Source organism: Stigmatopora nigra, chromosome 1, assembly GCF_051989575.1.
Source record: "Stigmatopora nigra isolate UIUO_SnigA chromosome 1, RoL_Snig_1.1, whole genome shotgun sequence".
NCBI lineage: Eukaryota > Metazoa > Chordata > Actinopteri > Syngnathiformes > Syngnathidae > Stigmatopora > Stigmatopora nigra.
The window spans coordinates 12,556,914-12,570,668 of record NC_135508.1 but is presented as its reverse complement, the minus strand read 5'-3'; the positions used below and the strand labels follow the sequence as shown (position 1 = coordinate 12,570,668).

General features: G+C 39.2%; 2 protein-coding genes across 3 annotated transcripts; both read left to right on the top strand.

The window, feature by feature from the left end:
* Window positions 1-810: 810 nt before the first annotated feature.
* On the top strand, window positions 811-5,589 carry amt (aminomethyltransferase). Its single transcript, XM_077719273.1, has 9 exons — window positions 811-1,119; window positions 2,631-2,798; window positions 2,866-2,946; window positions 3,062-3,193; window positions 3,325-3,403; window positions 3,485-3,630; window positions 3,936-4,116; window positions 4,644-4,799; window positions 5,048-5,589. The coding sequence occupies exons 1-9, from the start codon at window positions 994-996 to the stop codon at window positions 5,221-5,223; spliced, it is 1,245 nt and encodes a 414-aa protein (XP_077575399.1). The 5' UTR covers window positions 811-993; the 3' UTR covers window positions 5,224-5,589.
* Window positions 5,590-6,507: 918 nt separating this feature from the next.
* ifrd2 (interferon-related developmental regulator 2) lies at window positions 6,508-13,488 on the top strand. Of its 2 annotated transcripts, XM_077729480.1 has the most exons (13): window positions 6,508-7,071; window positions 8,463-8,519; window positions 9,110-9,226; window positions 9,606-9,690; window positions 9,776-9,900; window positions 9,983-10,140; window positions 10,285-10,338; window positions 10,446-10,624; window positions 10,756-10,864; window positions 11,001-11,135; window positions 11,208-11,336; window positions 11,494-11,586; window positions 11,768-13,488. In XM_077729480.1, exons 1-13 carry the CDS (start codon window positions 7,029-7,031, stop codon window positions 11,846-11,848), a joined length of 1,365 nt encoding a protein of 454 aa, XP_077585606.1. In that variant the 5' UTR covers window positions 6,508-7,028; the 3' UTR covers window positions 11,849-13,488. The 2 variants fall into 2 exon arrangements, with proteins under 2 accessions (XP_077585606.1, XP_077585614.1); XM_077729488.1 differs by lacking the exon at window positions 8,463-8,519 and having other exon boundaries at window positions 6,512-7,071.
* Window positions 13,489-13,755: the final 267 nt, after the last annotated feature.

Sequence of the window (13,755 nt, the reverse complement as noted above, 5' to 3'; positions counted from 1 at the left end):
TCAATCAGCCATCCATCCACACACCCCTTCATCAATATATCAAAGCAACTCCATCCATCCTTGCACCTCATTTATTCATTTACCCATCCATCCACCCATTCATCTAGTCATCGAACCATTCATTCATCCATCCATCCAGATACCCTGGCTTTCATTTATCCAACCAGCCACCCAGTCATTCATCCATCCACTCACCCACTCAGACTTCCAGTCACTCGCCCATCCATCTATCATCAATGCAACTCCATCCATCCACTTATCCACCCATTCATCCATTTGTTCATCCAGCCATCAACCCACTCAGACTCCCAGTCACACACCCATTCATCCATGATTCCATGTACCTCATTCATTCATCCATCCATCCACCCATTCATCCAGTAATTCATTCATTCATCCATTCACCAGACACCCAGTCACACATCCTTCCATCTAAATATCAATGCAACTCCATCGATCCTTGCACAGCTCATTCATTCATTCTCCCATCCATCCACCCGTTCATCCAGTCAGAGTCATTCATTCATCCACCCGTTCATCCGGTCATCGAGTCATTCATTCATCCACCCATCCACCCAGTCATTCATTCATCCACCCAGTAATTCATCCATCCATCCATCCATCCACACATTAACCCTTTCATTCATTAATCCATCCATCCACTCATGCACTCATTCACCCATCAATTCAATGATTTGACCATACCCATGATCAATTCCTCCATGGTCCACCTACAACTAGTACGTATGTATGTATAAGTGTATATAATATAGTACATATACTAGTATTCCCGTCCAAACGTTTGTCAACTACATTTCCCAGAGGGAATTTCGCGTGGGTCACCCAGAAAGCCGAAATTCCAACACGCGAGTCCGAGGTCCATATACAAAAGAGTTGAGCAACACACATCCATCGCAGGGAGCTGGCTAGCTGTCCAAATCCTGAGCGAGAGCTTGACACGGCACACTCTCCGGCGGGACTTTAGCGATCGACATGTGGGCTCGCTCGTCGATCGTGGCCGTGCCTCGGCAGTGGGCGACGGTGACGGTCACGGCGACGGCAAAGTCAGCGTGTGCGCTCGGAGCTTCGCATCGGCGAGACGCTTCATCAAGGGCAGAGGTGAGTAAAACGCCGTCAACAACATCGGCCCATTTTATCACAATCGCTCTGCAATGCCGTTAATAGTACTTTGTCATTCTTTCGCATTTGTTTCCATTCAAATGTTACTCATCTCATTTTCGGAACCCCTTTATCCTCATTACGGTCGCGGGGGGTGCTGGAGCATAGCACAAGGACACGGACAACACTTACACCCATATTTAGGGACAATTTAGAGTGCATCCAATCACCCTACCATCCATGTTCTTGGAATGTGGGAGGAAACCAGAGTATCCGGAGGAAACCCACGTAGGCCAGGGCAGACTCCACACAGGTGGATGTGACATGGATTTGAACATAGAACTGTGAGAACTAGAACTGTGAGGCCGACGCGCTAAACATTCGCTCCATCTGGCCGTCGCAAATGTTACTCATTCCAGTATTTGCAGAAGCCCTACTACTACTACTACTACTACAGTTTTACATTAAAATGTGTTTTTTTTTCATCTATCTGTCACATGAATCCATTCAGCACATGAGATCACTTCTCACAAATTATGATAAGACAAGCAATACATAACACTGCTCCACATTTCACGTTGTTTTAATCACTGCTTTTCATTTGGAAATAAATCAAATGGCGGTAGTAAAAGGGAATCACGGGATCTCTAATTCAGGGGCCGTAAAATAGTCACAAATTCTCCTTAAGTAAGAGTATTGTTACATCAAATTAATCACGTGCAAGTCAAATTAATCAGTATTTCATGTCAATTATTTGGCGAAGAGAATACTTGTTTTAGAATGCTAATCTTTAAGTACTATTGACAGTGCTAGATGTCAATTTTGATCCAAATGAATTGGTTGTGTAACGCCTTGTTCATGGAATTTGGAGGAAAAATCTACAATGGCCTTATATGATGGCTCTTGTGCTGATGGGGGATTTTTTTAAATTCTTTTTTTTCACTCTGAGACTGTGACCAATGGTGTGTTCATGCAGATATAATGAACATCTGTGCCCGTAAGTAACCACGTGCATTTGTTTCAAAAGCAAACGACAAATAGGGCATCAGCACTTTAACCCCATCTCCATTGTCCAATGTTCACGAGGCTTTTCGCTGTCATTCATTCAACCTGCATTTTCAACGGTAAATTGGTGCTAATCATTAATCATTAGTTCAAACATCTCCACGTTTATCTCACTTTATCTAAGTTTGAAGGTTTTATTGTGATAAATCCTGAACAAACACTTTATTAAAAAGACAAGCCGACTTTGTACTTTTGTTTTAAAATCAGAAGAGGGAAAAAAAATCAGCTACTGAATATTAACATAAAGTGCAAATCCTAAGCCTGTTTCACAATGCTATACTGATAAACTTGATACTTTTTCTCCCCTTTTCAAGGTCAATTGTTAACCTTTCTGGACATGTGGTTTGCGGTGTGTTCAAGTGTCCATTTTAAAGTGATCCCTGAATTGATATGTTTGAGTTTGCTTGGATGTAACCTCCTGCACATCCATTTTTTTCTCTCTGCAGGCAACTTGGAAGAAGACGCCCTTGTTTGATTTCCACAAGGCACATGGAGGAAAGATGGTGGAGTTTGCGGGCTGGAGTATGCCCGTGCAGTACAAAGACAGTCATGTCAGCTCTCACATGCATACCAGAGAACACTGTGCCATCTTCGACGTCAGTCACATGCTGCAGGTGAGATTCCCCGGCAATTTGTCATAACGCCTTTGTTTTCCTTATTCTTTTGATTTGTTTTCTTCAGACCAAAGTTCACGGCAAAGACAGGATCAAGTTCATGGAGTCTCTAGTGGTGGCGGATATATCCGAACTCAAAGACAACCAGGTGAAATCAACACATGCCTGAGCTTTTTATTAAAAAACAAACAAACAAACAAAAAACAGATACTTGTTCAAGTTTTTCTATTGTATGCAAAACCGTTGGTCCTTTTCATTTTCAGGGTACACTGTCGCTCTTTACCAATGACAAGGGAGGGATCATCGATGACCTAATTGTAACAAAAACAGATCAAGGTTACCTCTACGTGGTCTCCAATGCTGGCTGTGCCGACAAAGACTCTGCTCATATGAAGGTAAATACGTCAACCGTGGCAAAATTGGATGATATGTTTTTATTTTAACTGGAAAATACTAAAAATACTATTCCATTGGAATTCTATGCAAACACTCAATCATCTTTTTGTTTTATGTTTATCACGGGCAGACCAGATTGGCAGAGTTCAAGGCGTCAGGATCTGATGTGGATCTGGAATTCCTTGATGAAGCACTGATTGCACTGCAAGGTGAGAGAGATTTATTGAAAGGGCTGTTGGTCCATTTTCATGTCGCTCCTGATTCTTGGTCATTATTGCGTGTGTGGTCAGGACCGTCCATGTCTCAGGTGCTGCAACAGGGCATTAAAGAGGACCTCAGCAAATTGACATTCATGACCTCTGCCCTGGCCACTGTCTTTGGCATTCCTGACTGCAGGATCACCCGATGTGGATACACTGGGGAGGATGGGGTAGAGGTAATTACTATACTCACTCATTTTTGCTCAAGTACAAACTCATCAATGGCAATTTGGCTTATTTTCATCCGAAAAACAACTTGGAAAAAACAAAACAAGTAACACACAGGAAATTATGAATGCCAAATACAGTAATCAATTAGAAAATATGATAATAAAACACCCAAAATATAAATCATCCCATTTTTAAAAAACAATTATTTCTCATTATTAAACAAACAGAAATAAGATGATTTTGAAGTATGTCTTTGTTTGCTCAACACATTACATGAAATTTCTCAAGTCTTTCACTGTGTGCATGCCAGATCTCTGTTCCCAAGTCCAAAGTGGTGGAGCTGACCGAGAGGCTCCTGGCACACAGCGAGGTCAAGTTGGCTGGCTTGGGCGCCAGGGACAGCCTGCGACTGGAGGCAGGCCTTTGTCTCTATGGCAATGACATTGACGACAGTACCACGCCCGTTGAGGCGTCTCTCGTTTGGACAATAGGTAAACTTTCGACCAAATGCTTGCCGCTACGGGTCAGATCCGGCCTGTGGGTTTGTTCTGCCTGACGGGTACTTTGTAGCATGTTCTCCCAGGGCCTGCGTGGGTTTTCTCCGGGTACTCTGGTTTCCTCCCACATTCCAAAGGCATGCATGGTAGGCTGATTGGACACTCTAAATTGCCCCTAGGTATGGGTAAGAGTGTACATGGTTGTCAGCTGGGTTGGGCTCCAGCACCCCCCGTGCCCCTAATGAGGATAAAGCGGTTCAGTAAATGTGATGAGATGACATGAGAAAAATAAATGAGATGTAGTTGGCATGAAAGATGCCCGGCAACCAAACTGAGTTTGACACCCCCATCCTAGGTGTATTGTACATGGGATAACCGACATTGTCATCCAAATAAGATTTTAATGACATTTTTCAAGGGAAGGAAGTGGTTATGTGAGAAAGTTTTGGTATATTATGTGTGTGTGTTGGGAAATAATCTTATATTCCCAGGCATGCTCATAACTGGAATATGACTTGCAGGAAAACGACGTCGTCAAGCCAAGGACTTCCCAGGTGCCGACATCATTGTCCCACAGATCAAGGCGAAGACCGCCAGGAAAAGAGTCGGCCTGGTGTCGACGGGGCCTCCCGTCAGACAGCACACTCCCATACTCAGTCCTGATGGAAAGGTCATAGGTCAGCGAACAAATGTGCCGTATCAGTAGTAAAACTTGATCGAAAAAATTGAGACTTTTCAACTTCATGTTTGGATTGTAAACGATACATTTAATAATACTTGAATTAAAACAGAGCTCCCACTACTCAGATGCACAGATTAAGTTTGAATTTATGTCATATAACTAACAGTACTAATTTGAATCATATATGATGTTTTATAGTCTTAAGCCATTTTGTAGTATTTCTGACCTTTATTCTGTTCCCAGGTGAGGTGACCAGTGGCTGCCCTTCCCCTTGCCTGAAGAAAAATGTCGCCATGGGTTACGTGGACGCTGCCTTTGCAAAAAATGGGACGGCGATTCAGGTGGAGGTTAGGAAAAAAGCAGTGGACGCCATCATAAGCAAGATGCCTTTTGTCCAAACCAACTACTACTCTGTATAAGATCAACATTCCTAATTGCACTTCTCTTATATGTCAACGCACATACATTCTACGATAGTTATTCCATATCTTTTGACCAATGAAAAGCCTGTACCTCAGAATATTGTGTGTTTTCCTATATATAAAACAAACCTCTCACTTTCTTATTTTTTTTTACTTTGTGTAGCAAAAAAGGACATACAGAATCATTTGGATTCAAGCTACTAATCTAAAGTACTACTCCTACCCAAGATAATTGACAAATAAGTTGAAGTGACAAAACGGTGAGGTACTAATGGAAGATTAAATCTTATTAGCATTTGTTTAACTTAAATACTCAATTTAAGGTGATAGCTCGTTTTTCACTTTTAATCCAAATTACCTGCTCTTTTCTACATTCTTTATTGTTTTCTTAAAAGCAAATGAGCCTAATATTTGTAGGATGTTTACAGGTGGTCACTTGAAATAAGATTTTTTTGAACATGTCAGTTTTGTACTATTTCTATATCAGTCAAAACACTGTCTTTTGTACATGAGCAATGTATTTGTTCAGAAATCATTGAGATGGAGCATGTTAATATATGAATGTTTGTATAGTAAAAGGTGTATACTGTGAAAATCATGTTTAAATGATCTCAAATCAACCTTTATGCAGGCAGGTCAGATATCCAGTTATATTTTGAATATGCGGTTATAATGAATATAAATATATGTGCTATATCACATAACATAGTAATATCTGATCAACTTTAGAATCTTGAGTGTTTTGTATGCAGACCACAGAAGTGAATGATTGATGATGAATTGAATGATTATTTCAACATTTTTCCATTTTCTTGACCTGCAGGCTGACTTTAACATTTGAGACAATGTTTAAAATGCAAAGACTTTTCTTTATTAAAGAAAATTAACTCCAATTATCAGCTTGCTTATGTTATAAACATAGGATTAATTACAACATCTCCAGGGGCTTCACTAAATGAAGAAAATCCCCCTAAGAATAAAAATATTATTGACATAAACCTACTAATCTGAACAAGTTTAATATTATTATTTGTTATTATTTTTGTTATATATTTGTTACTGTGGGTAAGGAAGTGCCACCAGGTGACGCAATTCAGACCTTTGTATTTGGCGACGTCAAACGACGTAAATAACGCAACCATTTCGGAGGTGTTACAAAACTATTTTTCTTTTCACTGGTAAAAGTGAATACCATGTATAAACCACTCTAGTGATAACAGGAGAAGATAATTTAAATCGTAGCTCCAAATTTTGAATCCTACATATATATAATCTTTTTGTCCCAAACTTTTGCGGAAAGGGGGATCAGTGTGAAAGGAACTGGCATCCTCGAACAAGCCCAATCTGGCAACCCCGGCAGCCGGCGTGCTCTGTACTGTGACTGAGAAGAAGATGGTGGACCTGGTGACCGCAGTGTGCTTCAAACATCGCCCCAAACTCTTTTACAAATGTTCGCTGTACCAACCCGGTGTCACTTATAGAATACCTGGCGACAAACATAGATAATACTCCGATGACAACCTGGAAAGTGAACGGCTTCATCACCTGCTGATAAGATTACATTTCCGCGTGGAAGTAATGGACAGCTCGGGTCACTAGTCGATTAGCCAACTTATTTCAACTAAAGTGTCAGTTGGATATTTGTCGTTTTTTAAATCCGGAATTGTCATCAGGGGGACCTAACCAAATGATTAAGGCCGACTGTCGAACTGAGAGGATCTTTTAGTCTAAGTAAGCTAACGTTAGCTAATCGAGCTAACCCCGGCAGACAGCCTTCAAGTGGTCACTGAAAGCTACTCATCATGCCGCGAAGTAAAAAAGGAAAACGTGGCTCCACAAAAGCGGGTGAGTGCCATAACAGTCCATATTCAATTCATCTTTTCATAGGTAGATAATGACTTGACGTTGAGTGTATGACGAAATAAATACACTTGCTTTATTATGGGTGCTAGGAACGCTCACGCATTTGCCACATGGCTTTTGGCAGTCTAATATTAGCAATGTTCCAATTAGCAATATCGTTCAAATCGTTTCTATTGAATTATGTTTCTAGTTGATTGGTTTGTCTCGGGAAAACTAGTTTTTTTGGTCGTATAAACCACGTTTCACGTTTATAGACGCAGGTGGATAAAAGTATAATTACACTGTAATTACAGTAAGCGGAAATAGGTAATACACTCACTAGACTGGCTGAAGTAAAAGTAGTGATTCAATTAATTAACTCCTTTACTAACTAAACGAACTAAATTATAGACATAACTTGTTTTTTATTGTAAGTTGTATGTAATGCTTAAATTGATTAGCATTCATTAAGATTTGCAACATTGGAAAAAAAATAACCAGATTACAGTTATTATTAAGTGTTGGGAAGTAAAGTAAAAAAAATACAGGTATTGAAATAGGTATTTATTTCTAGTCATTTGTGGCTATGAAAAACTTTTATTTCAATCTTTTCAGTGACAGCTGCGTGTAAATAAAGTTCCCACGTGTTTGTCTGATATGACCGCGTGTTATTTTTTGAGTGGGCACTGCGGTTGTCACACGTGCATCCTCACGTTTAGTACACTGACGTGGCTCATTGCAACACACTGTGGAACGGCCTCTAGAATTGACAGTTGTGCCTAATCAATGAATTTTCTAATATCCTTGACAGTGATAATTTAAAGCATGCTTTTGGGGTGTATTTGGATGGGTCTCCACAACATCAGAAAATTATGGGAAAGAAGGAAATAGAACCTTCATAAATTTTAAGGAACATGTAAATTTTCAGAGGCATAAATCCTCCAGCATCGGGCAGCCTAAGGGTTAAATTCATGTCTAAGTACTTAAAAAAATCATTAATATCCCAAATTCAACCAATGCTTCAGTTTGTTTCCTGAAAATTCTCCAAAAAATGTATGAGATGTTTTCCTTTTTCCATTTTTTCTTAACACTTTGGGGCCTGCATTAATAAACTTTGAATTGTCACCCAGTATGCATACTTTTTTAAAAAAAACATAAAAAGGCACAAACAGCTTCTTATTCTGAGAGGAGTGTTTCCTCAGAAGTATTTGCTATCGATTATTTTTTAATGCAAAATTGTAAAATTTAAAAAAGCTGACTTCGAATCTTTTCATCCATACCGTCATTCCTTCACAAACCAACCCTCTTACACATTCCACCCCCTTCACTCTTGTCACCCAACCACACATGCTATATTTACTTCATTCATTCCTTCGTCCATACATCATCTCCAGGATCTCTTCGCCAGGATGTTCTTCAACTGCAGTTGACGGCTAAAGCCTCACTGAAAGGTAACTCCTGCGACCCTAGTTGTCGTCACGCAGAAGAAGCGAGAATACGACAGCGAGAGTCCGTCGTACTGACACATTTATTGTGGCCTATAAAACTCTTTGGCCATTTTCTGTACTGGACAATAATTATCACGAGAGGCCTAATCCCAAACACACAAAAGTCATTAAAATTGCACCCTGCCAATACACCGTACACAGCATGACCTTGACGACACAAAATGCGCACACCAAATTGCACATTCCGTTGAGGATTGTGCACGTGGGATGCTAGTCACCAATAATCTAACAGGAGAAAGTCCTGATCCAGCAGTTTGCAGCTCACCATACAGAGTTGATGACAAAAACATAACTGGACGCAGTTGACCGTCATTATTGTTGGTTTGTATAGGTGCACTCAAATATTTATTTCTAATTAGGACTGTCTAACATTTGATTTTTCACCCCAGCACATTTTTTTTTAGACTTAGGACTTGGTGTTTGTCTCCGTCTAAACAGATCTCTATGTATCGATTGTATTTATAGTGCAGGCTAGTTATGGAGTAATGCTACACCTGCTCTTCATGTTTCTATTTTTGTTTATTTTATGTTAGCTGCCAAAAATGGAGTAAAGGTGGAATCGGGAGCCAGTGACGATGAGCTGACGTCGGATGTTCTCAGCCACTACAGCAGTGCTAGCGAAGGCACCACTGTTCAAGAAGAAGCCACAGGTTTGTGCATAATCTAAAGATTCATTATTCATCTATTTTTTTCACCTGGTGATGGCCATTTGACCATGTATAATACATACCCATCTTTGATTTTTTCAATTAAATACAAATCTGTTAGTGTAGAGAAATGATGGCATTTAGAAAATACATTTATGACATGAATAATGAATGAGGTAGGAAGTCCTAGTAGTTAATTATTCAAACAATAATTTTCATGACCATTCAGGGGTGCACACAGTAGGAATATTATTGGTATTAGGAATATAACCTGGGCTTAATAAGAAACATTCTTTCCTCTGAGGCGTCTCTTGACCTAAAGCCCCTGTAATAACAATCTTTGGATTTTTAACAAGACTAGTGTTTATCCATCCCACAACAGGAGGGGAGCCGGTTGACGAACAGACGGCCCAAGATGAAATAGAAGACAAACTCAAACAGTGCATTGACAACCTTACAGACAAAAGGTGACCCCCTTTTTCCTAATTCAAAAAAATAAATAAATTGACAATGCCAGGATGTCACTAAAAATGTTCTTTCTTCCGCTCTCAGCGCAAAAACCCGACTCGCGGCACTTGAGTCGTTGCGGCAGGCCTTCTCGTCCAAAGTGTTGTATGACTTCCTGACAGAGAGGCGCTTCACGGTTAGCGACTGCTTAGAGAGAAGCCTCAAAAAAGGTACATTTACCTTTTTACTACTCGCAGTTGTTCCTAAACAAATTTCACATTAAAACGAACATGCTCTTATACTGCTTTTTAGGCAACGCGGAGGAGCAAGCCGCAGCGGCGACTGTCTTTGCTCTTCTCTGCATCCAGCTGGGGGGTGGCGAAGAGGCGGCTGAGGGTTTTAATGTGCTGCGACCCATCCTAACCAGTATTCTCATTGACAACACTGCTAGCATATCAGCACGCCAGAGTGTGAGAAAGCAGACCTCTCGCGGTCGCCAAGTTACACTTTTTTCACATATTTCATTTCATAATTATCTACACCAATATATCACATGCTTATATATTATTTTTATTATATTGTTCATATTCCACCTTTGCTTTTGTTCCAACCAGTGTGCAAGAGCTTTGGGAATGTGTTGCTATGTCTCTACTGCAGAAGATGGAGAGGTAACAACACATGGGTTTATACAAGTGGTGAAATACCTGCAATGTTTTTGTGTCATTTACACATCTTCTTTCTCTGTTCTTCTTTTTTTACATTTAAAACCTGTCAGGACTTGATCCGAACTTTGTCCCTCCTGGAGAGCGTTTTTATGTCTTCCTACCCCAACAGAGAGGGAATGCTGCCAACACCCAAACCGGGCATTCCAGGACTCTATAGCGCCGCCATGCAGGCTTGGTCCCTACTCGTCACCCTTTGTCCAGCATCTAAACTCTCTGAATTGCTATATCTGTGAGTCCGTATTCATTTTTTTTTTGGGCCTAACCAAATGCAAAAGCATTCCAAATGTAATTATTGCTTACAGTCTTTTTACTTAAATAAATGAGGGTTTTTTTTTGTATTTTAATGATCCTTTATTAAAGTCACCTCCCCAAGCTGCAAGCTTCTCTGCAAAGTAGTGACGTCGACTACAGGATCACTGTGGGAGAAACCATTGCCTTGCTGGTCGAACTGGGACGGGAGATAGATGAGGTAAATAGATTTTGAGTAGCAAAGGAATATTTGTTAGAAATTAGGCATTGTAGTCGCACATTAGTGCTTGATTTTAAGCAAAAACAAGGTTTACGTTCAATCAAGTCATGTATAGTACAATATATTTTGTATTTAGGAATTTGAGGTGGAGGATGGTGAAGGTCTGTGTGGAAGTCTGAAGAGTTTAGCGACTGACAGCCACAAACATCGTGCCAAGAATGACAGGAGGAAACAGCGCTCCATCTTCAGAGAGGTTCTACACTACATTGAGGTAGGCTCTTGCAAGACCTACACGCTGTGTACTGCTGTGTTGGTCCGTGTCTAAATGAAGCTGTCGTATCAGAACGAGGACTTTACAGAAGAGAAGATCAGGTTTGGAGTGGAGAGCGTGTACATTGACAGCTGGATGAGGCGAAGAATCTACGACGCTTTCAAAGAGATCCTGGAGTCTGGCGTCAGACACCATTTGCAGGTTGGCGGACACAAAAATACAACAGATTAGATCAATTATTTCTGCCTTAACATTCCCCTGCTAATTGATTGAATGCCCAAAGAAGTAAATGACATTGATAAATATTTTTCTCCTGGGTCCATAAAAGCTTTTTTGTGTTTTCCTTTTTTGGCCACAGTTCAACTCCCTTCTGAGAGACATCATTGGTCTCGGCCCACCCATCCTCATTGATGCTACAAACAAAGCGAACAAGATCTCCCGATTTGAGAGGGTAAATACACCTTTCTTCTGGCCTTAGGAGCTACTAAATGTTTGATTTTATTCTTCATGCTTAGGATTCTAAAGATGCAGTGTTGATGTGTGGGATTTGGCTGGAGATAAACAATCTCCAAAATCTGATGAAACATTAAATTGATATCTGGTTGAAATTTAGCCTGTCTTTTCTCCTCTAGCATCTGTTCAACTCGGCTGCCTTCAAGGCCAGGACAAAGCAGAGGAACAAAGTCCGGGACAAACGGGCCGACGTCATGTGAAGAGAAAACTTTTTTGTTAAAGAACTTGACACCAATCGACTGCCTTAAAGCTGGTCTCGTACATGCTTGATGAATTAATAACCTTTTGGTTTTAACTATGTTATGCATCCTCCCAAAATCAACATTTCCCCAAATATTGAAAAGAATGGCCAATTTGTGATAGAGGAAAATGACATTTAATAATTTAATATTCATGTTAACACTTTTTGTAGTTGTCAAATCATTTTTAACTGGAACATGAAATAATAAGTGCCTCCAAAGAGAAATACAGACTGGATTCTAAAGAGGGATACCGTAGAAATAGTGAGTAAAAATTGAATGCAATGAACATTACACTATTTTATTCAAAATGGAACATAATTGAGAGCTCAACGGTTGATTTTAAATTCTGCAGTGTCAACAAATCCCCAAAAAGTTAAGACATGACTTTCTGCCATTGTGTGGCAGCATCACATCTTAACGTTTCTCAGGTTTGGGAATAGGAATTCCTTTTCATTATCTGCATTTGTCTTTTCCAGCGTTTTTTTGCTTCCTGTCCCTGCTTTTAGAGATTTGTTGACAAAATGAAATTTAAATTCAGTATTTTCACACTTCTAAACTTGATCTGACCTCTGTTATATTTTGTATACAATACTGAAATTTAAACATTTACAATCACGTTTTATTCTCAATTTATATCGCGTCCCAACTTTATTGCAATCTTCTTTGTCAAAGCAACAGTATATGAAAAATAAATGAATTGTTTTTTCTCTATTTTCTCATATTGTCTATGCATTTTGGGCCATAAAAAAATATGCTTAGCTGTTATAGGAATGTGATGCCACAAGCTTAACCGCATTGGAATAATTATTTTAATGTAAAGGAATATTTATTGGAATAAGGGGAATATTTCTCAAGAATTTTACACAGTTTTTTTTTGATGTTGTGGTTTTTAAAAACTGATGGTTGCTAGAATTATGCTGCCTTAAAGTGTTTAGCATTGTCCTCTTTGGAGGAAGGAAAACAATGTGGAAGCCAACAAATGTTCTTGGTATGAATACAATTGCCAAATCCACAATAGCAACTTGAAATTGCGTGGGGTGCTTTGAATTTTAATCAATATTTATAAAATGGTATTTTCTTGATTGAAACCAAATGATTGTCACATTTTGTACTACATAATTTTTTGAAAAGGGAAAAAATTGCCATTGGCTTGGTGCTATTTATATTTTAAATTTCATGTCATTATTAAATTGAATGGTTTGGTGTGGAATTAATATCAGAAATGCAGGATAGTTTACAACTTTGTGAAGATGGAAAATTGCTGCTGTTTTGTCAGGTTGGCATCACTTGAATAATTAAAGGAGTGTTTCAAGTGTTGACTACTTATTTACTTTCTCAAAACATGATTTATATGGTTTAGGGATGTTTTTTTTACAGTTATTTTAGGGAAGTGAAATTTATACATAATAGAATTTGCATCTGTAATTAATAATTATGGGCCAAATAAGTATTGCATGCACATTTCTTAGGGGCCCCTACATTTATGATACCCAAAATAGCCTTTTTTTCCAGGTTGGTCTTATGTTATATTTTAATCTTTTTGATTTGAGCTTTTGACCAATTGTAAACTGATGACTAAAATAAACAGGCTTGAGGTATCTTGATATGTTTAAGCCTTTCATGCACAATTTATGACATTTTTTTTACCTTCGAAAATACTATACTTGGATGTCTAGCGCTTTCGTCACCACTGATAGTTAAGAGTTAATGGCCAGTTCTCCTAGTTTAAATTAATTGGACGTCTATCGCCGTCAATGGAATGCAATGGTCTGAATACTATGTATATGTAGTCTTTTTTCTTTTTAATATGTAAGTGTCCAAAAATTGTCGCTTTCCCTATAAAGGGGTAAAGATCGTCCCTGAAA

Excerpts from the sequence above, each read along its gene's own strand:
- ifrd2 (XM_077729480.1), top strand. The coding sequence starts at position 7,029 with ATGCCGCGAAGTAAAAAAGGAAAACGTGGCTCCACAAAAGCGG. Across the intron at positions 9,691-9,775 it reads GACAACCTTACAGACAAAAG|CGCAAAAACCCGACTCGCGG; the intron begins GTGACCCCCTTT and ends TTCCGCTCTCAG. Across the intron at positions 11,337-11,493 it reads GCGTCAGACACCATTTGCAG|TTCAACTCCCTTCTGAGAGA; the intron begins GTTGGCGGACAC and ends TTTTGGCCACAG.
- amt (XM_077719273.1), top strand. The coding sequence starts at position 994 with ATGTGGGCTCGCTCGTCGATCGTGGCCGTGCCTCGGCAGTGGGCGACG. Across the intron at positions 3,631-3,935 it reads CTGGGGAGGATGGGGTAGAG|ATCTCTGTTCCCAAGTCCAA; the intron begins GTAATTACTATA and ends TGTGCATGCCAG. Across the intron at positions 4,117-4,643 it reads GTCTCTCGTTTGGACAATAG|GAAAACGACGTCGTCAAGCC; the intron begins GTAAACTTTCGA and ends TATGACTTGCAG.